The sequence below is a fragment of the Varanus komodoensis genome, unplaced genomic scaffold (assembly GCF_004798865.1).
Source record: "Varanus komodoensis strain SLA01 unplaced genomic scaffold, ASM479886v1 scaffold1, whole genome shotgun sequence".
NCBI classification, from domain to species: Eukaryota; Metazoa; Chordata; class Lepidosauria; order Squamata; family Varanidae; genus Varanus; species Varanus komodoensis.
Genome location: NW_025335268.1, coordinates 30,614,243 through 30,638,031, shown reverse-complemented (window position 1 = coordinate 30,638,031; position 23,789 = coordinate 30,614,243). Strand labels below are relative to the sequence as shown.

Sequence of the window (23,789 nt, the reverse complement as noted above, 5' to 3'; positions counted from 1 at the left end):
AAGTTGGCTCAGTGGGTGATAGCATACCCCCACTGAGAGGTCTCTTCCCCCATCAAGTTTCACCCAGACTGCCTCCACCAGATCCCCATCTGTGCCACATTCCATCTCATTGCATCCTATGCCTTCTTTGACATATAACCCTATGCCCCCTCCCCTTTCCCTTCCTGTACTTTCTGAACAGGTGATACCCTTCTGTTTGCATTTGTCTTGCCTTTCATCCCACCAAGTTTCTGTGATCCCCACGAGGTCATACCCTTCTATTCCTAGGAGAGCCTCAAGCTCTTCCTGCATATTACCCATGCTCCTAGCATTGTTATACATGCATCTCAGCATCTTCCCACAAATCCCTTTTCTTGGGTCCTCTGGTGTTTTCCTTCCTCCCATCTTCCCTGTTATCGACACCCTTTTCATAGGAGTCCCACCAGCCCCTGTAGTGCCCCTAATACCCTAGAGCCAAAACCCTGATCTTCTCCCCTCACTTGTCCCATCATTACAAGTTTCTGGGAGGTCTGACCCCTCTCCCCCTTCAGTTTAAAACCTGGGTGAAGCACACTAGAGCATTTCTGAAGGACACTGAGGCCTGGCCAAGGTTGTCCCTGTCCACCAGGTCTGACCCCCTTTTGTGTCTACGCTGTGGTGCGAGATGGCGGGGTGGCCAGTCTTGGCCAAGTTCTTACACCACTTGACTGGCAGATGATGAATGGCACAGCAGGAACAGCAGAAGTGGCAGTGTTTCCATCCAGGTCCAGAGGGGTTATGAGGGCCTGCCAGGTCCATGTTGCAGCAGCAGTGAGAGATTCATTTGACATGCAGCAAGAACAAACATGGGTACTGCTTCCTGCTTCTGCTGCAAGAAACAACCCAGGACAAGTGCCATGGAATCAAGCAGAATTTTCCCAGTGGTACTTCCTTGCAAAAACAATTTCTGCAAAATTTCTGTTTTGGCTTGGTGCTGATGCTCTTTGCAACAGAATATGGAATAATAGCAGCCAGTACCTTCCCCAGATGGGTGATGTGATCTCCCCATCCAAGGATGGCAAAAATATAAACATTTTCCTTTGGAAAATACCCACTGGCCCATCAGTGCCCAGAATTTGGCTTGGAACTGGTACATAGCATTGGTAATGTGTTGGATGAGTATCAATAAATTGTTGCTGAATCCCAACAAGATAGAAGCTATGTGAATAGGCAGTTCACGTATCTGGGAAAGAACAAGCTACTGTTTTATCCCACTTTGCCACATTATTATTAATGTTTTCATGTTTGACATGAATAGAAGTGATTCTAACCTCCAAGTTCATAATCACTTTCCCCTTTGGAAAAGAAACAGTTATGGGGGATGGCCCTATCACAATACTTGTATGGCCAAGCCCACGGGAAACACAAGAATTTGTACCAAAGAAATTTGTCAAACACCCTCAGGTGACAGTTTGTAGTGTGTGTTATTGGATTTTATTTTAGAAGTTATTAGAAAAATGACAGTAAATAAATTTTATTACAGAGAAGCAAGATTAAACCATATTTTAAGGACAGTTTTTTGTTTTGTTTTGTTTTTTTGATAAAAAGTGTCCTGGGCTATATACAGAGAAAAAATCGTATCTGTGCAGAGCTCCATTTAAGGCAATTGTAGCTTACTGAAATTATAGATTTAAAAGCAACACATAATTGTTCCTCACTAGCGTATTAAAAATAAACACCCGATATGACAATGCTCAAGATGAATGCTGCTTGAAACAGTGTGGCTGATGTGTATTCAACAGCTTTTCACATGTATCAGCTATTTCCTTTGCTCCATCTGTTTAAAAGTGATAAAGTCTATCAGGAAATAATGAACACTGAATCTTTTCAAATTGGTTTTGATTGTGAAAATTAGAGTACATAATATCAAATGATTTTGAAACTCACACATGGAACTGAGAACTGAAAATGCAGGCTACAAATAGAACTGGGAAAGAAGCAAAAGGTTTGAAGGTACAAGGTTTTGTTTGAATAATTTCATCCTCTGCAATTGATTCTGGCAATTCATTTTTAAAAAAATTACAGCATAAATCACTACAATGGAGTTAGGTGGTACATGTCTTAAGACCATTATCAGTTCTCTTCTTATTCAGCCTGCAACAGTTCAACAAGCTACAAATAATGCAATTAAGAACCTTAAACTAGGAGATAAAAATGGAAAAGGAGTTGTCACACACTACAATATTGCAGATTGCTACCGTATAATATTTAGAGATGAACCTTCTTATAGGATAATACCATTATCAGGTCTCGATGTTAAAAGGAAGGCTGAGTCTTGGCACACAGCAAGGAATCACTGAATACTTTCAGAATTAACAACAAAGGCTTTGAAAAGAACACATATAGGTTCTTAACAAATAAGAGCTGATAATCTGCCTCAGGCCAAAACCTAGTATTACTGTAAAGGTAGTAGGCATGTTTTTGGAACAGTAATTTCAGGAGCAATTACATTCATTTCAATGATGATACTTTGTAGAAAACAAGCTGTGCATTACCGCCGTTCCTAATGCAATTAGAAGTAGCTTGCTAGTCTACCAGCTGATTACTACATGGTGTTTGCTGCTTCAAGGGAATACACTGATCACTCACTCTGGTTGTGGGTACAGTTAGGTCAGTGAATTACTTTGAAAGGGACAATCCTCAAAAAAAATCACTGGAAGAAGCAATATGGTTATTGAGCCTTCATTGGTGCCAGTATTCAAACAGCAGAAATGACAAAGTTCTTTGGAAAAAAAAGTTTCATGCTTTTTCTGAAACATAAAATTACTATATAAAAACATGAGACCTATCATCTAGCAAGTCTGCTTTACTGAATCACTGACAGGTAAGACTATTTAGAACTCCTCAAATTGAAGAATGAAAAACTAAAATGTATAAATTTTGCTTTAAAAACAAAGAAGTAATGGCACTTTAGTAGTACAAATGAAAAGAGGTAGTCCACAGAAACGAATGCTCTTTGATACCACTATTATCATTTGTGCATGATACATCCGAAGGAAAGAGAACTTAAACATTTCAAATTTCAAATGAAATTTCACAGTATTCTTGAGTTAAAAGAAGAGGTTTTTTCCCCACCAAACATCATTGCATACTTTGCTAAATTTTAGTACCATTTGCAGAGGTGTATGACTGAGTATGTACATGTAAAGGATAATACGTCAAAGTATCATTGCAGTTTGACAGATCTTCCGTATGAAAGAAGTCATCTTCATAGTAAAAGTTGTCCTTTGAGTCTGTGCAGTTTCTCAGCGTAAACTCCTTGGTGAGACAGAATTTAATCTGACCAAGTATTTGTAGTTGACCCTGGAAAGGAAAAATAAAGCAAAACTGGAGCTTCAAATTTAAAAGGCCTCTACATATATTTCTAGCTACAAGGGGGGAAAAGAAATAGAGAAAACCTATAAAGAAATGCTATGGGTTAATCAGCTAGATAAACTTTAAGAGCTTTCTACAGCATCTAGAGACAGGTTGCATTTACAGTTATAAAAATACAATCAAATGAATACCCTGTGTATTGAACATTTTAGAAAACATTTACTTGCAAAGTTGTTAACTTGTCAAGATGGCCAAGATACTAAAATGCATCAGTAACCATGATGAAATTACTTTGCTCCTTATTACCTCCTACAACTGCTTTTCCTCTGCAGTGGAAAAAAATATGGGCAATGTTTGAAGTCAATATCCTTAAAAATTCACAATGATTAATTATTTTAAGCTACATTTAATCAATTATTTTGTTCCTAGAGATTAATCAATAAGTATGTTAATACATAAGTTTGTTATTTGATATTGATAAAGCAGAATATTTTAAAGGAAGTGATGTACTTCTTTAACATGCATTCATCTCTGTCCACCAGATGGAACGAAAATCCTTTCTAAAAAATTTTATTACAGGTGAAAAATGATTCTAATGACTTCAATAAAAAATTCCTTATTTGTGTTAAAAAGAACATACAGTTTAAAATAGTTACCCAAAAAAGAATGAAGAGCTAAAGTCTCAATCCAAAACAGTTTCTTGTATCCAGGAAAGTCTCTGAAAATGTGTATCTCAAACAGTTGACTTCAAAGTTTATTTGACTGGGGTCTTGAATTTTGGCCTAAGGGCTGAATCCAGCCCAGCAGGATCCCAATCTGGTCCTCTGAGAGAGCTTTTCCAAAACTGAATTTGGCCCTTGGGCTTTTAGAATTCCAAACTGTAGAGCAATACCAAGTGACACATGGTGTTGTGTGCATGATCTAACTTACCATGCCCTAGCAGTTCCAAAGATTGAATGCAAACTCTTGCACATGCCTGAAACAGCCCTGAGGACCCAACTTCATGCTTTGGGGTCATTCAAAGGGCTTTTAGAAAGCAGATCTTCAATACAAAAGCCTTTGTGAAAAGGAAGAGTCATGTCCATCGTTCCTATGAAAATCAAGCTATTTTGGTGGCACATACTAAGTTTTAGAAGCATCTTTAATTTGCCCAAGGGAGAACAAAACATCTTACTGAATCCTAGGGTCTTATGGAACTGAGACTGGAGAGCAGCTCTCTGTTATGAAATGTTCTACAAGAAGAACTTGGGACTTAGGTAGTAGGCAGCATATAAATGGAAGTATGTATGTATAAATAAATGAGCACCAGGTTACGAAACATCCGCACTGAAAAACACACTACAATCTCTTATTATGACCACATCAGCAATTAATTATTGACTAAAAGAGCCAAATAACCTTAAGTAAGAAAGAGAAAAATTGCTTTGACTTGTATGTGCCTCTATCTACAGTTTGATGATATTTGATTCAAGATCTCCAAGGAGTAACATGCAGTGAAATAACTTTTAAAAGAAATCTTCCAGTTGGCTATAATCAATGCACTCTGAAAAGCACTTAAGGCTAGAACGTAAACCAAGGAAATTTTATTTTAGTGCCTAGCTAAAGCATGTGAAAATGGGAAAGAGATCTATCATCCCTGACAATACAGGCATCACTAGATACTGCTGCAATTCCATATAAAATATTCTTATATAGAGCCAATGTGGTATAATAGCTAGAGTGTTGGAGTGGGATCATGGTTACCTGGATTCAAATCCCCCACTTAGTCATGAAGCTAACTCAGTGGTCATGGGCCAGTCACTATCTCTCAGCTTAACATACCTCAGTTGCCTCTAGGAATCCATAAGTAGGAGATCATGACTGAAACATCCCTTCCCTGCTGCTATTCCTCCACAACTGGAAGTCAAAGCTATGCTACCCTCTCATCTTGGAAGTCACATTCACCATCATGACTAGTAACATGTCCTGTCATTTGTCTTATACCATTCCGAAGGCATTGAGGCATCACAGCCAGGAAGCCAGATTACGGTTGTGAGGGAAGAGGGGCTCTAACCCCACTGCAGTCCTGACTGGAACTGAGCCTACTAATTCCATTGAGAGAAAAGTTCCCATTGGCACCAGGGGGAGTTTGCCAATAATTGCAAATAGCAGGTATAGGTTGGGGGCTTAATTCTACCTGGGATGAGTGCAAGGTCAAAGAGCTACAGGTCTCCTTTCCCACTCCATCTCTGACTCACCCTATTTGTGAAAGCAAAAGCTCTGAGTTGGTGGTCACCAATACATGTAGTTATCTAGTTACGTGAAGAGGGAAGAGGTACTTCCTTTTATCTGTCCTAAATCTTCCTCCATCCACCATGCAGCATGCAGACCCTAGCTTCTGTTATTAGGTGAAAGAGAGAAAGCTCCCTACTCACTTTCCCCCCACCATGCATATTTTTATATATTTCTACCTTGTTCTTCTTTACTTTTCTAAACTAAAAGGCACCAAATGTCATAATCTCTCTTCAGAGAGGAATTGTTCCAGGCCTCTAATAATTGAGGTTGTCCTTTCTGTACCCCTTTCAGTTCTACAATATCCTCTTTAATACAGTAATCCAAACTGTACACAGTGTTCCAAATGTGATCATAAGATAATCTTGTCTAAAAGGCAATACCAACAGTTTTATTTTTGATCCTTTTCCTAATGCCCCCCCTTTTTGTATGACAGCTACATAAAGGTTCAACTTTCTCCATTGTACTACCTATCACATTCAAGATCTGTTTCCTTTGTGCCAACTCAGACTCCATTAATGTTTACATTGGCCAGTCTTAGGGATGACATCTTTTTGTTAGATCAGCCAAAAACAAACAAACAAACAAACAAACAAACACCACCTAATTACATGGCTTTGGAAAAACTGTATTTTTTGGTCTGGCCTCTGAGAACATAATTTAATAGGATGTATCAAATACAACTGATAATTTTTTATTTAGTGAAAAGGCAGAGAAGGAACAAGGAGGAGATAACTAGATGTTAAATATTTTGGGGAAGAGAGGAAATGAAAGCTAGCACACTTTATCAAGGTTGTACTAGGAAAATCCATAAATCTGGAATTCATTGAAGGGTGCAAATTCCACCCTCACTTAACAATTTTTGAAGTACAGTTGCTCTAATAGATTTTTCACCAAGAAGCTTTCACATTACATTAGTGAAGCTTCACATTCATTGAAAATAGTTTAGATTTTTGATTTTTGAGGAGTGCATCTCTCTCATATATTTTGAAAAAACATTTAACAGATTTTCATAAACTAGGAGAGTATGCTGGAAAGTTAGCACAATGGATACAAATCTCCAAAAAGGCTTTGCTTAAACAGGATTCCAAATCATTTGTTTCCTTCAGGATTCCAAATTGTAAACGTATTTCCAAAAAAAGAAAAGAAAAGAAAGGTTAGCCAAGAAATCACAAATAAAGATACCTCTTCTGGAGGAAGACACTGTATCTTTGGTATTACGCTGTAAACACTTAAAAGAGCTTTTCTGATGTCTTCCATCTGAAGATTTAAACATGAAACAGTTAAAATGCTAAAAACATCAATTCAACAAATAAAACTTTTTCATAGTCAAGGCTCTTATGAGAAAGAACCTGTAATTCACAGTGTAACAGACCGATTTTGTCTTATGGTAGCATTAAATTGTTACAATTTCGCTGCTTTTCTGATAGTGAACAGTCAAAGTAAAATCTCTTATTACCTGGTAGTAGGTACTGCCTGGTTTTATTCCCACTTTCAACAGATAACTGAAAGAGAGAGACCTTTCATGTAGCACAGACACAACTCACCACACAAAATTATGCAATAGACAGATAATAATCATGATCCTGAGAGGGTTAGACAGCAAAATATTAAACTGGAAGAAGTAGAATTTATCTGAGTTGGAATGTTAAACTTCACTATGCATTCATGACCTTTTTCTTACTGGCATACTTTAACAAACTATTATTTCTGCTACACATATATGGTGGAAAAGCCACAAGTGACTATGTGAATGGAAAGTTTTGGTCATGCCACCTAAATTCTGTTTTCTGTTAGTAACATTGTCTTACAACCACTAAACTGAATGGCTACCAATGAATTTTCTATAGCTATATTCATATGATGGTGACTATCTAGCCAATTATTTAGGCAGTAATTTTTTAACTGTGTTCTGTGAAACTTAGGGTTCCTTGAAGGCTTCAGGGTTATTTAAGGAGTAAGTGCAAGGGTTTATTTGATCTTCCTTGATAGTTTACTGCTTTCTCATCTCCAGTTGGAGGGAAGCATCAGATGAGGGGGCATCAGATTCAGTATGCCTGCTACTATCCATGTTTTGTTTAAACCCTGAATGAGCAAGAGCAAGTGAGTGAGCTTGCTTTCCTTCACCTGCTCCCACTGAGCTAAACAAGTGACAGATGCTGCATTCTCAGTTGTTTAGTGTGACACCTTACAATGGAAGAGTGGGTTCTTATAACTTGTAACCCAGGACAAACCATGCGTTACAAGTCTGACTTGGTCCCCCCCCACCCCTTAAAACCCACTATTCTGTTCGACAATGGCTGCACACACCTGCTTTCATTGCTTAATCCATGGATAGCTGTGACATGTAAACCAGGTTATAGCTTGTGTGGGATGAAAACAAGATGCAAGAGCTGCAAGTAGAAACCCATATGAACCAAATGTGCACACAGCACTTCTGATTCTATTAGCTGAGAGTCTATCTTTCCAAACTTATTCTTCCATATTTTTTCTTTCATCTCCCCTCCAATATTTTCCTTTTCATTTGGATTGATACTTCGAAGAATAATGACATTTCATTTATGATCCACAATAGCTGCATTTCTTGTGTTTAGTGGTTACTCTAACAGTAACAGAATAGTTGCTTCATTAAGAATTAGAATTAGGGAACAAATCCTAAGGCCAATGAACAGCTTCTGAGAAGTCATATAATATTTCAGATTTCCATATCTGATGTTGGAGACAGAGCTCTAACCCTGAAACTAGAAATCAGAGCAGTGACCCCCATCTCCACCCCTTGCAGCCAGCATGGAGAGAGAGAGAGTTAGAACCATGCCAGCTGCTCTCTGAGGTCAGGAAAGTAACGGGGAGGATGGTGTTCTGATGCATGAGGAGGGGAAGGAAAGGCCAAGATATGAGTTCCTGCTCTCCCCCTCTGAAAAATTCCAGCTGGACAGGCAAAGAAGCCTATCTAACAAAATATGCAGGGCAGGAGGAAAGGGAAGTGATTGCTCCTGCCACTCTTGCTGCTCTGCATTGGATGCCCTTAAATTTGGAGGTTTATATGCATCACAACAGGATTTCACCAGTAGTGCTTTATGATTCTACTAAAGTTGAATCTCACTGGCAACTGAAGTTCACAACCACAGGAATAAGGAGCAGTAAAGACCAGTTTTAGGTTAGGTGAAAGCATTTGCTCCCAAATCAGTGATTTTTCAAAGTTTTCATCTTCAGGAAATTATTGCTTCATTAATTTGTCTGCTGAAAAACTCCTACTTGTTAGTTATAGAAGCCCTGCATGTTGTAGAGACCTCTAAAAAAATCAGTATACTGACTTGTTAAGGTTAAGCTTTTTATAGAGTTCCAGTGTTTTACTAAAGTACTTTTTCTGAGAATTAAGTGCTTCCAGTGTTGCTGCACAAGTCCCATGTTTCTCCCATTCATGCTTCCTATATGAAGAAAATAAACAAACAAAAATGTTTAATTACATCTCTAAACACAAACACAGTCAGGATGTACAAGATATTCTGTAACATATTATACTTGAAATTTCAGAAGAAAATCTCAAATGTGTGCCCAATTAGGCCACCGATATAGCTTCTTCTCATATAGATTGTTCTCCGTATCACACGATACTCAGAAAAGATTGGCCACAATGCCTATTTCCGTAAATGCAGTTCTGATAACATTTAAGGAAAGGGGTACAGGGAAAAAATCCCTCCATTTCCTTATCATACATAGTGCAGCATTTTGGATGATGAATTAAAGAAAAGTATGTCTCCTTTCTTCCAAGAATTAATTATAAAGAAAATACAGGAATAAAGTAATGGGCAGTATCCAATACCATTCATGTACTGCCAGGATCTGTCACTAGAATTCCTCAGTTCCTGCCTTTTCCAGTAGACTAATAATATCAAATCTAGTACAACAGAGCTGTGCTTGAGCAGAGTAGGTTTTTTAAATATATAAAAAGGAATATAAAAGAGGAAGGTTTTATATTCCTTGCATCAGCTGTTCATTTTTGTTACCCTGGTTGTCCTGTCCCTTCAGTATTGTGCATTTCTAATCCAAATAGGATTCCTCCTCTTTAGTGTTCTTAACAGAATAACAGAACGCTTACCATTATTCAGAAATAACAGTACATCTTTATGTACATACATTCCATGGCTATGTGAATTTAAGGATGCTGTGGAGGGAAAGTTATCCTGAACTCACATCTTTCTTGCAGTCCCCTGAGAAGCCCCCCCGCCCCGGGGGTGGTTCATTGAACAATGTGGGATGGAGAACAGGGGCTTCTGTAAGAGGAGAGAATGACCCCAAACTGGGGAATCCTTCATAAACAGCCCATCCCACACTGTTCAGGATATCCTCCTGAGTCTCTGATAAGGATTTCTGGGGCAGTACAGGTTGCTGCAGGGAGGAATGGTCAAGATGCTTTCCTTTTGTGAACCTCCTTAACTTATCCTAGGGATCCAGTCTTACATTTTACATGTACAGACATTCTGATTTTAGACTTCATGCTTCCATCCCTTCCTCCCATGATGAAAGGCAAACTCTGTGCATTAAATTCTTTTTGATCATCTGCCTGTTTTTAAGAAAACATTTTCTGTGATACTGAAGTTTTCTTAAAGTGCTTGGATTAGTAGCACTACCCATCTCCAGTTTGACAGGTACCTGCTAGCTCAGCTACAGAAAGAGAGAAACTCACAGAACGCTTCACTGCAAAGATGCAGCATTTCCGCCTCTTGTGCTTCATATGAAACTGGAAACTATGGAAACCATAAACCCCAAAAGCTCTAGTATAAAGAAAAACTAGCTTTGTTTTCATTTGTCAATTGAAAACTGTCTCATTCGTATCTCTAGCAGATTTTAATTTGTCACATATCAAGGACAATGTCACCAGCTTGACTGCATCATGAAAAGACAAAGGTTAATTGCTAGATACCTCCTTCAGTAGGGATCAACACTGATGCTTTGTGTCGATACCTCTTCCTTTCAAGGTTCCAGAGTTAGGAAAATACAAACAACTCTTTACAACATGGTGGAAAATAGAAGAGATGGGAGTTTGGGTGTTCAGTGCTCAAGGCATTTACTTTTTATGGTGTTTTCTCAGTCAGATTCATGAGGCAGTTTGAGAGCTGAGTGAAAACCAGAGCACATTACAACAAACTGCACTCCCTATTCTCCATCTTCTCTGATTTTGGTAGCTGGGCTATGCAACATTGTGGTTTCTCCTTTGGACTCACAATATCAATTTGCATGCATCATGTCTGAGTTGCTGCAACTATGGCTCAAACTTGCCAACATGGCAGATGCCTCCTCAGTAGCATCTCGAAAAAGCAACATGTGACATGACATGATCACACCTATTTACCCCAGGGCTAGTTGCACTGGCTGCCACTTGCGCAGGCAAAGTGCATTCTGAACACAATGATAAGTCATATGCCATCTTTTATTAGACATTGCCATGAAGACATTGGATGACAGTGATATGATCCCTATAATTTTGAGTTTGGCCTTCTTTCAGTATAGCCCCAATCAAAATCATGTGGCAAGTTAAACTGAATTGATTTGAATGGTGATGCAGTCAAAAGATTGTTTCACTGAATAATACCCTAATATGATTTCCAAGAAATAAAATAATAAAATAAAGCTGTAAAGCAACATATCTGTGTTTTGAAAGCAAGTAGATTTCATCGAAACCATGGTTAGAAAACCCTTAAAGGATTCCTTGCTAGAATCAACAGATGTCACATAGCATATATGTTTGATGGATTGTTCCCATTAATAAATGTACCAGACACTAAATACAAAACATGGAATCTAAGGTTCCAGAAACTTAAGACTCTGAGAATGTTGTACTCTGGGATCTGGGACAGTGATTGCTTTGACCAATACAGTATGCCAGCTATTCTTCAGACCTAAACACAGAAAATTTTGCGTGTGAAAAAGGCAGTAAAACAGAATCAGACTCATTCTTCAAAGATATGCTCTATATTTTATTCACTTCCTATTCCAGTTGGAAGCTAGATTCTTTCTACTTTGAAAGAACATTTTCAGTTGATTTTCCAAAGCAGCAACCAAGTTGAAAAAGGGCGTAACTCACCAGAAATAGGTATGATTAGGATGAAGTACATCTGGCCAATATTCCCTCATGTCTTCCATAAGATCCTAGACCAAAAAAATTCCTATCAAACTAAAAAGCAGCACTGCACAATCTAGAGGTGAACATACAGCCCGAGACAACATAAAGGTCTCAATGTATATGTTGTGGAGCAAGCACACACACTGTGATAAAAACCCTATGCCAGGCTATGGTGCAGAGCTGTCCAGTTCTGCCCACTGACAGGAGAGCAAACCCTATATTAAACTCTCAGCTAGCCCAGGGTTATGCCACTATTACACTCTGGACCATGTGCAAACACTTAGGATGTGGTATCAAAGGGCAAGCAGTGATTTGCCTCTTCTATGTTATTTTTGGGATGTGGCCCGGCTGGGGGGAGGGGAGGGGGATCCCTGATTTATGTATAAACACCTCCAGTCTACATCAGCATTAGTGGTTCATGCTTCTCTGGCACAGTGTGTCAAGGCCTTTTTTTTTTTTTTGGTAGTGTGATATATATTTATTCTCAATACACAGAGGTGTTATATAAACTGTAAGCTGCTTCGTATTCAGCTTAGGGCCTCATATATTATTAGGTGTTGGAGCCTAATATCATCTTAGGTTATTTTCCTTTATTAACACCACTTTACTGAAAAAAGTGGTGTTAATAAAGGAAATCCCAATATGAGTACATGGTATGTACTGAAACTGCAGAGCACAGGATATGATGCTATGTTCACAACTTCAGTATAATGGAATATGGGATCTGGCTCTAATGCACTGTGCAATTTGGGCAAATTCATTACTAGAGAATAAAGAATTATATCCTTATATCTCTATTTGGCTTTACTTTCCTGTCCTCAGTGGAGCAGAAGACACTATGATGGATGCATACAATCTCTCTGCAAAATTTATTCTACCAATTGGCGGAGCATAATGATGCTCTTTGCTATTTAGATGAACAGCAGTCCCCAAGTAGATAGGGAAACTGCATTATGTCTTTCGAGCAGCTAGAATGTTCTTTCAAGGTGATGAAATAGTTTAGGCAGCCACTAGGGAGACAGTGGATAGGGGAAGGATAAAAGCAATGGGCCAGTTTGCAAACTTTGGTGGTGTTTGCAGAAAAAACAATTTAGACATAACAAGTCCTTTCTGAAATTGTATTAATACATCCATGCCCTCATAAACACAGGGTGGACCTGCAATGCAATGCAATGCATTTCCATTGGTCAGAACCCTCATGGTTAGCACAGGGGTGGCAGGTGGTTGCTGATGGCACAGGTCACTGAGAACAAATTTCACCAATACTCTGATGTGTTGCACTAGTGCCTACTGTAATGAGCCAAGGTTCCTTCTTTGAGCAATCACCTGCTACAGACTGTCTTCCCTGCAAACTTTCTTTATTGCTCCCAAGTACGAATCACCCAGAACAGATCTCTCAGCATGCACAGAGCAGTTTGTTGAACCCAATCTAGTGTTTACCTCCAGAAACTTTCCTTATGAACATGCCTGAGCCACAACCACTCAGGAAGGGCTTTCTGCTGCTCATTCATTGGGCCTCATGCCTCTGCTGATGCCTCACCATGGGGTTGTGGGGGGGGGGGCTGGTCTCATTTCAGGGATCCCTGTCACTGGCTGTACATCTTGGTTGTTCCCAGAAACTGATGGCTTGGCAAGGTGTCTAACCTTGGGGAAATCACCTCCATCTCCTTCATCTCAGAATTTTGACCTAGCCCTAAGCCATCCTCCCCAATCTCACTGTAATTGGTTTCACATCCCGATTCCAAATTGTCTGGGATGCAGCCAGCAGTATGTGAGAAAAATTGCCCAAGAGTGTCATCCTTCTCACTCCCAACACCTACTGCCTTCTGGGCACAATTCTAGGAAGTTGTTTCGACTTATAAAACCATGATAGTGAGAGAGAATGAACAAAAAGCTCTAACTTGGGCAAAGATAGCAAAAAAACTGAAAGGGAAGAGCCAAAGATGCCAGAACCAAGACTAAGACTTTTGGTAATACGATCCCTGCCTTGTTCTGGACAGCGGTGAGACATGACCCCTCCTGGATGACTCCTTAGCACTAAGCAGGCAATACTGAGAGCTCATTACAACCAACAGCCTGATGTGTTGCACTATAGCCTACTGTCTTCTGGGCACAATTCAAGGGGCTTGTTTTGATGTATAAAACATTAAATGGCTCGAATCCTGCAGCACATCTGTAACTATCCTCTTCCTTATAACAAACCTAGAAAGGTTTATCCTTTATTATAAACTGCCTGAAGAAACTTATTATTTGGTAACCTAGAAATCACCTGAATAAATAGAGTTCCTTCTGGTATGTAGCACAGTATGTACCTAAAACATTACATTTATGTAATGAGGTTGTTGAACCCTTATAGAAACATAGGAAGGTGTTTTATAGTAGGAACAGGACTTTTGTCCATCTAGCTTAGTATCACCCACTCTGACTGTCAGGCCATCAAGCAAAGATATTTCCTATCACCTTTATCTGATATTTTAAAGTAGAAATACCAAGGAGTGAAGCTGGGACATGCAGCATCAAAGCCTGTGCTCTACCAGTTGGCTGTTGCCCCCCTTCCCCCAACTTTTTGTGATCCTTCTTTCCCATGGAATCTTCATTGAATAGTTTCCAGAAGCAGGTTAAGATATTTTTGGATGGCTTTTAATGGCAACATTTAAAGAAATACAAGGCTATAGTAATCCCCAAATATTTTGTATTATAATTTTATACACAACTCTGTCTGTCTGTGTGATGTACCATCAAGTCATCTCCAACTTATGGCAACCTATGAATAAAAGCCCTCCAAATGATACAAATGTTTCTTAACACAATTATCCATATAAAATACTTTTAAAGCAGCCTACCCCAACCTGGTGTTCTCCAGATGTCTTGGATTTCAACTCCTATAATCCTTAGCCATTGGCAATGCCTGAGGCTGATGGGAGTTGTAGTCCAAAATGTCTAGAAATCATTAAGTTAGGGAGGGTTGAATTAAAGCATGTTTCAAAGCGTTATTAACTGAAGGCAGTTCTCAGGTTACGAATGAGTTCTGTTCCCAAGAAAATGGAAATTCATCTTTAAGTCAAATTCTATGTAAGTCTGATCACATATAGTCATCCCTCCACATTCATGGGGCTTGGGGGTGCAATACCTCCATGAAAGTGGAAAACCACGAATATCTATAGTGTCCCTGCACCAACTCACCAGTGTCTCCTCTTTGCAGCAAAGAAATGCTGGAGAGATTTCCCTCTCCAAATAGGTGGGGCAGGAAGCCATGCTTCAGAGGCCTCCCTCTCTCCTTTTTCACTTCCTCTCTGTCTATGGTGATGCTTTGGAGGCCCTCCCTCTCTCCCCTTTGGCTTCTTCTTTCTCCAGGGTGATGATGATTTTCCACAGTATTTTAAAAAAATTAATATGCTGTATGTCAGTTCATTTGTAAGTATGGGTTGTTCTTAACTCTAACCTTCACAACTTGGGGACTGCCTGTATTCCAAATCGTGGAATGGACAATATAGGCATTGTATGAAAATTAAAAACATCTCTATATTGAGTAACAATTGACAGACTGAAAAAAATGGTGATAAAGCAAACAAATTTAACCATGCGCAGGATTTAATATTTTCATTTGATTCATACCTGAAGCTCAGATATATTGAAGTGCCAGGTTCTATTACAGTCATCTGTTTTATCAGGCCTATGGAAGAACCAGAACATAATTAAAATACAAAGTGAAATCCAGTGGTGTCTGTCTAACTGCTAATTTCAGTGTGGCAATTTCCCCTCCCTCTGCAGCCCCCTCAATCTATGCTGGAGTCGAGGACCTCCAGCAGCAGATTTGGGGGAGGTGTGAAAAACCATTCACACAATGCTGGATTTAACCACTATTTTTGAGCAGTGGGAAGGCCCATATAAAATTTTGCAAATTTGAAATAATCCTTAGGCAAACTGAAAAAGCAGGTTGCTTACCTGTAACTGTCGTTCTTCGAGCGGCCATCTGTGCATTCACATGTATGGGTGCTGCGCCTGTGCAGTGCCTGTAGCCAGGAATATTTAAAAGCTTAACGGTTTTGGCGGGAACTCCGTACCCCTCCCCCCATAGTATAAGAAGGAGGAGTGCCCACCATTTCCTCAGTCTACTGAAGACCAAGCGTTTGCCCCCAGGCAGAAGCAAAAATTATTACACATCACGTGTTTAAGACAGTAAAGGTAAGTGTGTGTGTGTGTGTGTATAGATAGATAGATAGATATAGATATAGATATAGATATAGATATAGATATAGTCTATGGATCCGTAACCAAGTGAAAACACGATACCATAGAAACCCAGTCACCAACACTGAGTGCGGCCGGCGGGTGGGTTGTGTGAATGCACAGATGGTCACTCAAAGAACGACAGTTACAGGTAAGCAACCTGTCTTTCTTTGTCGTGGCCTCTGTGCATCACACATATGGGTGACTAGCAAGCTTACCAGACCCGGAGGCGGGGCAGTGTCATCACTGAAAAACAGAAGAAAGGACTGTGCGACCAAAGGAGCAATCCTGTCTGGAATGCACATCAAGGCGGTAATGTCTGGCAAATGTGCAAGGGGTAGTCCAAGTGGCCGCCTTGCAAATGTCATGGAGCAGAATGCCAGCAGAAAAAGCAGAAGAAGCCGCAACAGCCCTCGTGGAATAGCCCCTGGGCATGACAGGTAAGTCTAGTTTAAAAAGTGGATAGGCCAGTTCAATGGTCTGAACAATCCATTTTGAGAGTCTTTGGGACCCAGTGGGAGACCCTTTGTCATGTTCAGAATACTTGATGAAAAGACGTCTGGTATTGCAAAAAGGTTCTGTATGAGACCTGTAGAAGGCGAGGCATTGACTAAAGTCAAGGGAGCGTAGCAAGCGCTCTACGGGCGTAGACGGAGTAGGAAAAAAAGGCTGGTAAGATAATGTCCTGATTGACATGGAGGGATGACACGACTTTCGGAAGGAATGCCAGATCAGTACGCAGAACGACCTTCTCCTTGTAGAAATTGAAATAAGGAGGGTCTACATGGAGTGCACAGAGTTCACTGGCCCTTCTAGCTGATGTGATAGCAATGAGGAAGGGAGTCTTCCATGACAAGAGATGTAAGTCGGTAGTCACCAAGGGCTTGAAAGGTGGCTTGGTGAGCGATTGAAGGACAACAAAGAGGCTCTACGTCAGAACAACTGACCTAACCAGTGGCTGGAGATTCTGTAATTCTCTAATGAATCGACGAATAAGGACGTTAGAGAATACCGATGAGCCTGCCACCTGGCCACGGTAGTGAGAGATTGTGGCGATGTAAACTTTAATGGATGAAGGTTTGAGTCCAGTCTGGTGTAATGATAGAAGAAATTGAAGATATTTTCAATAGAGGCTGAATGAGCAGTAAAGTGTTTGGTTTCGGCAAAAGATGTGAAACGTTTCCATTTAGTTGCATACGAGTGATGAGTCATAGGTCTTAGCACAGACTGGAGAATGAATTGAATATCAGGATCTAGGGCACTCTAATCCGATGAAGCATTCGTCGGTATCGAGGGAGGATGAACGGCTGTGTCCGGACACTGCTGGGTTGGTGTCGGGACTGAGAGAGCCGTTGGTACTGAGGGAGTAGTGTGATTTATCGAATGAACCAGGCTGTTAGATTGAGCGAATGAAGGTCCGGGTGGCGTACCGCCCCATTCTGTTGAGTTATGAGATGAGGTATGGGAGGTAGTTGCTGAAAGGTGTTGCCGGACAGACAGAGAACTGTAGGAAACCAGGGTTGGTGAGGCCACCAGGGAGTGACAAGAATTCCCTGAGCCTCGTTGAAGGTGATCTTGGCGAGAGTTCTTGTGATGAGTGGTATTGGGGGGAATGCGTAAAAGAATGTGTTCGTCCATGGGATCATTAGAGTGTCCCCTCTCGAACCCGGACTGATGCCCACTCGGGAGCAATAGGCTTTGCAGACTGTATTCATGTGAGTGGCAAAAAGGTCTATGTCCAGAGGGCCCCTGGTCTGAAAAAGGTGATGACAGACCTGACGATCCAACTCCCATTCATGAGTCATCGACAACTGTCTGCTGAGGGCATCCGCCTCCTCGTTGTCAGTACCAGCTAGGTGAACGGCGAGGAAGGTGATTTCCCTTGGAATGCACCAGTCCCACGGTCTCATCGCTAGATGAGCCAGGAAAGCAGAGTTTGTTCTGCCCTGTTTGTTGATATAAAACACAGTCAAAATGTTGTTGGGGGCTACTTGAAAAACTTGGCCCCAAAGAGTATTCTCAAATGACTGAAGGGCTTTGAAGACTGCCAGCAGCTCTAGGTCATTGATGTGTTTGGCAATCTTATGATTGTCCCAAGTGCCTTGAGTGCGAAGGCCGGCACACAGAGCTCCCCAACTAGTGAGGGAGGCATCAGTGAACCGAGTCAGTGCTGGATGAGGTGGGTGGAATGAAATGCCGACAGACAGATTGCTTTGTATAGTCCACCATGACAGGGTCTGGAGAATGGAGGCCAGGAGATGAAGAGGCCGGTGAAGTGAATCTCATTGAGGTTGGAAGAGGCCGTTGAATCAGAGTTGGAGGGACCTCATCTGTAGTCTGGCGTACGGGACCACAGAGACCATGGAAGCCATATGTCCGAGGGGCTTCTGTACTGACAGTGCTGGAACAGTTCTGTCCATGTGGATCCGCCGAATGGATGCACGAAGATTCTCTTGTCGTCCTTGAGGAAGGAAGGCTCTCGCGATCCTGGAATCGAGACGAGCTCCGATGAAATTGATGATCTGTGAAGGAACAAAAATTATAATTTTTCATAATTAATACACAGTCCCAAATCATCTAAGAGGGTGCATGTAGTTTGACTCGACTATCGAAGGCCTTCTCTAGATGAGGAGATGATCAACCAAGTCATCAAGGTAAGGGTATACTTGAATTCCTGAAGCCGGAGGTGTGCACACACTAGGACCATGCATTTAGTAAAGTCCTGTGGAGCAGTAGCCAGTCCAAATGGTAATATGTTGTATTCAAACAGATCGGAACCGACCATAAGCCGAAGAAGTCGCCTGTGAGACGGGTGGATGCTAATATGAAAATAAGCATCCTTTAAGTCCAAGGAAGCAAACCAATCCTCTCCTGAGCAATGGAAGGATGCTTTGAAGGGTGGTCATCTGGAATTTCTTAGTTTTGATGAATTTGTTGATGCCACGTAAGTCTAATATCGGGCGAAGACCACCATCACCGTTTCAGAACCATAAAATATCTTGAGTAGAAACCGTGTAACCCCTCGGAGCATGAGATTTGTCGAATCGCTCCTTTACAAAGAAGCTGCTGAACTTCATCTTTGAGAACTGATGACGGAGACATATTTCAGATCAGTCCTGATGGGGTACAGTATCAAACTCGATTCTATATCCATGCTCCATGATGGATAGAATCCACTGATCAGATGTGATGGACTCCCAAATGGGGAGTCAACTTTGCAGTTGATCCCCAAAAGGAAGAGGGGAGGGTGGGTTCAGGACAGGAGAAAAGGTTCACTCAGCCCATCAATGCTGGAGCTTATCAGAATTCGGATGACGACAGCTCTGCTGATAGCGCTGTGGTGGTTGCTTTTGGTGCTGCTGACGAGGCTGAAACCGCTGCCGGCCAGAGAACTGCATGTAAGGTTGATACCAGTAGGAGGGATGGGACCAAGACCACTTATGTCTGGATTGGTTGGGGACTTCCATACGACAAGCTGTCATGCGTGATTTATGGATGGGCTTGAGCTTGTGGTCTGTCCTGGCATTGAACAGCCCCGAGCTGTCAAAGGGCATGTTCTCTATGCAGTGCTTTGTCTCATCCAGAAAGTTGCAATTCCAGAGCCAGGCATGGTGACAGAGGGCTACAGCACCGATGAGGGCCCTCAAGTTGAAATTGACATGATGCCTCACCATAGAGAGTTGTTGAATTGCCACCTACATCGCCTCTTTGGTGAAGATGCGAGCCAGGTCCCTCTGCTGCTGCGGAAGTGACGCTGTAATATTCTCCAGTTTTTGCATGAGAAAATACTGGTAGCAAGCCAGCATCACCTCATAATTGGAGATCCAGAGCCCGAGACCTGTGGCGGTGTAAATACGGCGGGCTATCATGTCGATCTTCCGCCCTTCCTTGTCATGAGGAGTGGTGTGTTCTCTCGACTCGCCACCATGAGATGGCTCCACGACGATCAAGTTCAACCTCGGGTGACACAGGAGAAACAGAATGTCCTGTTCACAAACTTGGTACATAGATTTGTATCGCCATGAAGTCGGCTGCAGCTGGTTGGGGAAATTCCACAGTTCCATCATCGCCTAACAGAGCGTTGTGATGAGTGGCAAAATAATGGCGGCAGATTGTTCTCTCTTGACGATGTTATAGAACTTATCAGTACTGGGACTGAAGCAGTGCTGGGCTTCGATCTCCAGTGACCTCGCCAATCTCGCCATCAGTTCCCCAATTGTCTAATACAACTCCTCAGGTGAGCTGGGACATTGTGTGGTGATCATCGTATCTGGTAAGATGGACGCTACATCTGAATCCTCCGACTCAGAATTCTAATGGAGCAGAGGACTGGAGGAGGAGTTGGCCGGTGAGGAAGGGCATCTGGTCTGAGCTGCTACGGACATCGATAGAGCATCCCTTGGGATTGGAGACAGTGTATGCTGGCATACTGGTGGATAATATCCATACGGTGCATAGTCGTCCCATGGTTCATGATGGGCAGATCCATGTGGCACTTGCACCCATTCTCCGGAGGGATGGAAGGAGGCACGCTGCTGGTACCACACTTGCTGAGGTGGGACCCTCGGGGAAGCCTCAGGAGAAGGCTGCAGTGTGGGCGAGCGTGCCATCTGAGGAGTCATCTGTGGAGAGTCCCAGATCTCTCCATCGGAAATTGATCCCAGCATGGCTACCTCCTGATGTTCTGGCAAGGACAAGATGGAAGGAGCAACCTGTCAAGGAGACCCTGGCGGGGTCACTTGCATCACCAGTTGGAGAGCCAGTCCGGTTGGTGTCGGTATCGAAGCGGCTGTTGGGACTGACTGGGCAGATGATCCCGAATCACGGTGCCAGGGCTGATTGACCTTCTTGGCTTTGTGAGCCATCTTGTCTGCCTTGTCCTTCTTAGGCTTCTCATGGCCTGAGGACTTGTCAGATCCACTGTGCTTCTCCTTTTGTTTATGAGGAGATTTAGGGGAGTGGTTGCCCTTCGGCAGCGTAGCACCATCAGCCGATGGGCAGGGAGGAGGGACAGCCGAAGAGGAGGGCTGCGCAGTGGATTGGGCCGCCAGTTGATCAGATTGAACCAAGGCCTGGTCCCAGAGAAGCTTGCGCAGTCGGTTTTCCCAGTTTTTTCGCACCTGCTTGGTGAAGGCCTGGCAATGGCCGCATTAATCGATCCTATGACCTTCTCCGAGGCAAAGAAAGCACAGGTTGTGTGGATCAGTGGGGGACATCTTGGACCGGTACTGAGAACACTTGTGGAAAGCCGCACGTTGAGCCATCAAGATTGAAAAAGAGAAGATAGTGAAGCCGAGAAATGTAAAAGAGAATAAACCATTTTTTTTTTCGGCGGGGAGGAGGAAAAGAGAGAAAAGGGGGAATGTGAAGAAAAACTTCTAACGGGGAGGGATGAATAACTTGAAAATCTTAACAAGAAAGCTAAGAGAACAGAGAACGATGGTTTTAAAGGGGATCAAGATGCACAATATAGCTACAAACTGAGAGATGAAAGGCTCAAACTGAGAGATGAAAGGCGACTGCACAGCGAATGGCAGTCGCAAGAAGACTGAGGAAATGGTGGGCATTCTGCCTTCTTATACTATGGGGAGGAGGGGTGAGGAGTTCCCGCCAAAACCGTTAAGCTTTTAAATCTTCCCAGCTACAGGCACTGCGCAGGCACAGCACCCATATGTGTGATGCACAGAGGCCATGACCAAGAACCCCATTCTATAGTATAAAAAGCACCTACATTGTATGAATCTCCATCATAGGTAGAGTGGTAAATACATCCAGAACAATTAGTATAAACATTGGTATTGGATGGCTTTGTTCATTCCTTCTTCAACTACTTTCCTAGATGCTGTAGCTTATTTCTATAACTTGGATAGCAACCTAACATACAGATCACTAACAAGTGAAAATGTTCTTGCTACATATTTCTGGGCCAGAAAAACTTTCACTTGTTAAATTTCTGCATATGGTTGAGATGGAAAATACCCCTCCCCACATTTACTCTTGCCCCCTTCCCTTCCCTTCCCCTCCCCATGACAATGGTAAGATAGCAATGCTCCTCAGAGTAGCCACCATTGCTTTGTAAACCACCATCTATAATAAACAATAGGGTCAGGTTGCCGTTCTAAGTGTAAGGGCAGAAGTGTCAATTGCATTTGTCATCCCTTGCTAAAATTAATATCCCAAAAATACCATCAACTGAGACTGAGCTGATACTGTATTTAGTCTGTTGCTGAGAATAGTTTTAAAGTTGCATGGTGTTCATTTTATTTAGTGTTATCATTTGTATGCTATTCATAAATGTATTTATTACATTTTATACTACTCAATAGCCAAAGGCTGTCAGGGCAGTTTGTAACAATTTAAAACATAGAATACAGTATAAACAATTAAATAGTTAAGACTACAATATAAAATAAACGTGAGAAGTAGAGTAAAACCTAGCAATAGTACAAAGATTTAAAACATTGCAACTAAAATTCCTGGGAGAATAAGGTCTTCACCTGGTGCCAAAAAGAGTACAAGTGGGTACCAGGAGAGCCTCCCAAGGAAGTTCAATTCATAGATGGGGTGCCAAAACAGAAAAGGCCCTCTTTCTAGTAGTCATCCACCTGATTTGCCTTGCCAGAAGCTCCCTCAGAAGGTCTCTTGAGGATGATCTTAGGATCCAGGTAGGTATATATTATTTTTAAATGTAAACTACCCCCACGTTTTGATTATCACAGAAAAGCAAGATATTAAATGTTAAATAAAGGTATGTTAGAACACAGGGAACTTCAAACTGAAAGCCAGTGAACAGATTCTTCAGCTATAATATATTTTATTCGTTTCCACTTTTTATCCCACTTTTCTTAGCAAAAGAAAATTTACACTGATCAACAACTTTTTAAATACTATTTTGGCTAACATAGAATGTTTTATTATGCATACAGTTATTATTCTATTATTATATTTAGCAACCTGCCCAGAGTTCCATTCTGGCTAAGAGGTGGCATAGAAATCTAATAATAAATAAAACATATTAAACAATAATCAGAACACCAAAACAATACAATTGGAAAACTCTGAAAGGGAATCCATGCTTTGTGGTTCAGTTATGAACTGTGAATTGTTCATGGTTAACAAATGATGGTCTGTGGGGTCCACACAATTCAACCATGGCTGATTTTACAGAACACTACAACCCATGGTTCAACAATTATCCACACTCAACTTTGAGCATGTTAGGTTGTCATGTTGTATGCACCCAACCAATATTTCAATATTGTGTTACAAGCTAAGGAATAATCTCTTCCTGGCATTACTGGGACATAGCAGAGGTCCACAAAGCTAAGCAAAGAGTGATCAACCCTTGATTTGCAATTGGATGCACTACTTAGCTGTGCTCTAGACAGATTTAACATTGAATCAGGACACTGCAAATGCTATTCAAAACTTAATGAAATTCCAAGCAACTGTTTAAAAGAAGACAGGTTCTAATTATGTTACAAAATTCAGCAGGGGAATACTATTATGACAAAATTTGAGAACATCAGCATCTATACCAGGAGTAGTTTTTTGTTTTTAAACAAGGGCTTTAGCAGTCTGAGTCAATACAATAGCTTAAAATAGTTCCTTATAAGTCTACATGTTTGCACAGTATCAGCTGACTTAAATTTCTCAAGATATGTTAAGTAGGAATAAAAAACAAAGTGGTAACAAAAACAAACCACTGAAACAAGTATTTCTAAAGCATGGTAGGCAACTCTGAGAGGTTGGAGGGCCATTTCACCTCTACTCCAAAGGCCTCACTCCACAGGGTAGCAATGTGATACTGACATCCAAAAACTGATTTGCT

General features: G+C 41.4%; 1 protein-coding gene across 1 annotated transcript in view; it reads right to left on the bottom strand.

Moving 5' to 3' along the window:
• Positions 1 to 1,429: 1,429 nt before the first annotated feature.
• The window catches only part of RNASET2 (ribonuclease T2), a 40,199-nt gene continuing 17,839 nt past the window's right edge, over positions 1,430 to 23,789 (bottom strand). Inside the window, exons 5-10 of the mRNA XM_044421303.1 lie at positions 15,344 to 15,401; positions 11,690 to 11,754; positions 8,919 to 9,032; positions 7,064 to 7,109; positions 6,790 to 6,864; positions 1,430 to 3,321 (exon numbers count right to left, since the gene is read on the bottom strand). Coding sequence (XP_044277238.1) covers positions 3,115 to 3,321; positions 6,790 to 6,864; positions 7,064 to 7,109; positions 8,919 to 9,032; positions 11,690 to 11,754; positions 15,344 to 15,401 — 565 coding nt within the window. The 3' untranslated portion in view covers positions 1,430 to 3,114. The remainder of the gene's footprint in view (positions 3,322 to 6,789; positions 6,865 to 7,063; positions 7,110 to 8,918; positions 9,033 to 11,689; positions 11,755 to 15,343; positions 15,402 to 23,789) is intronic.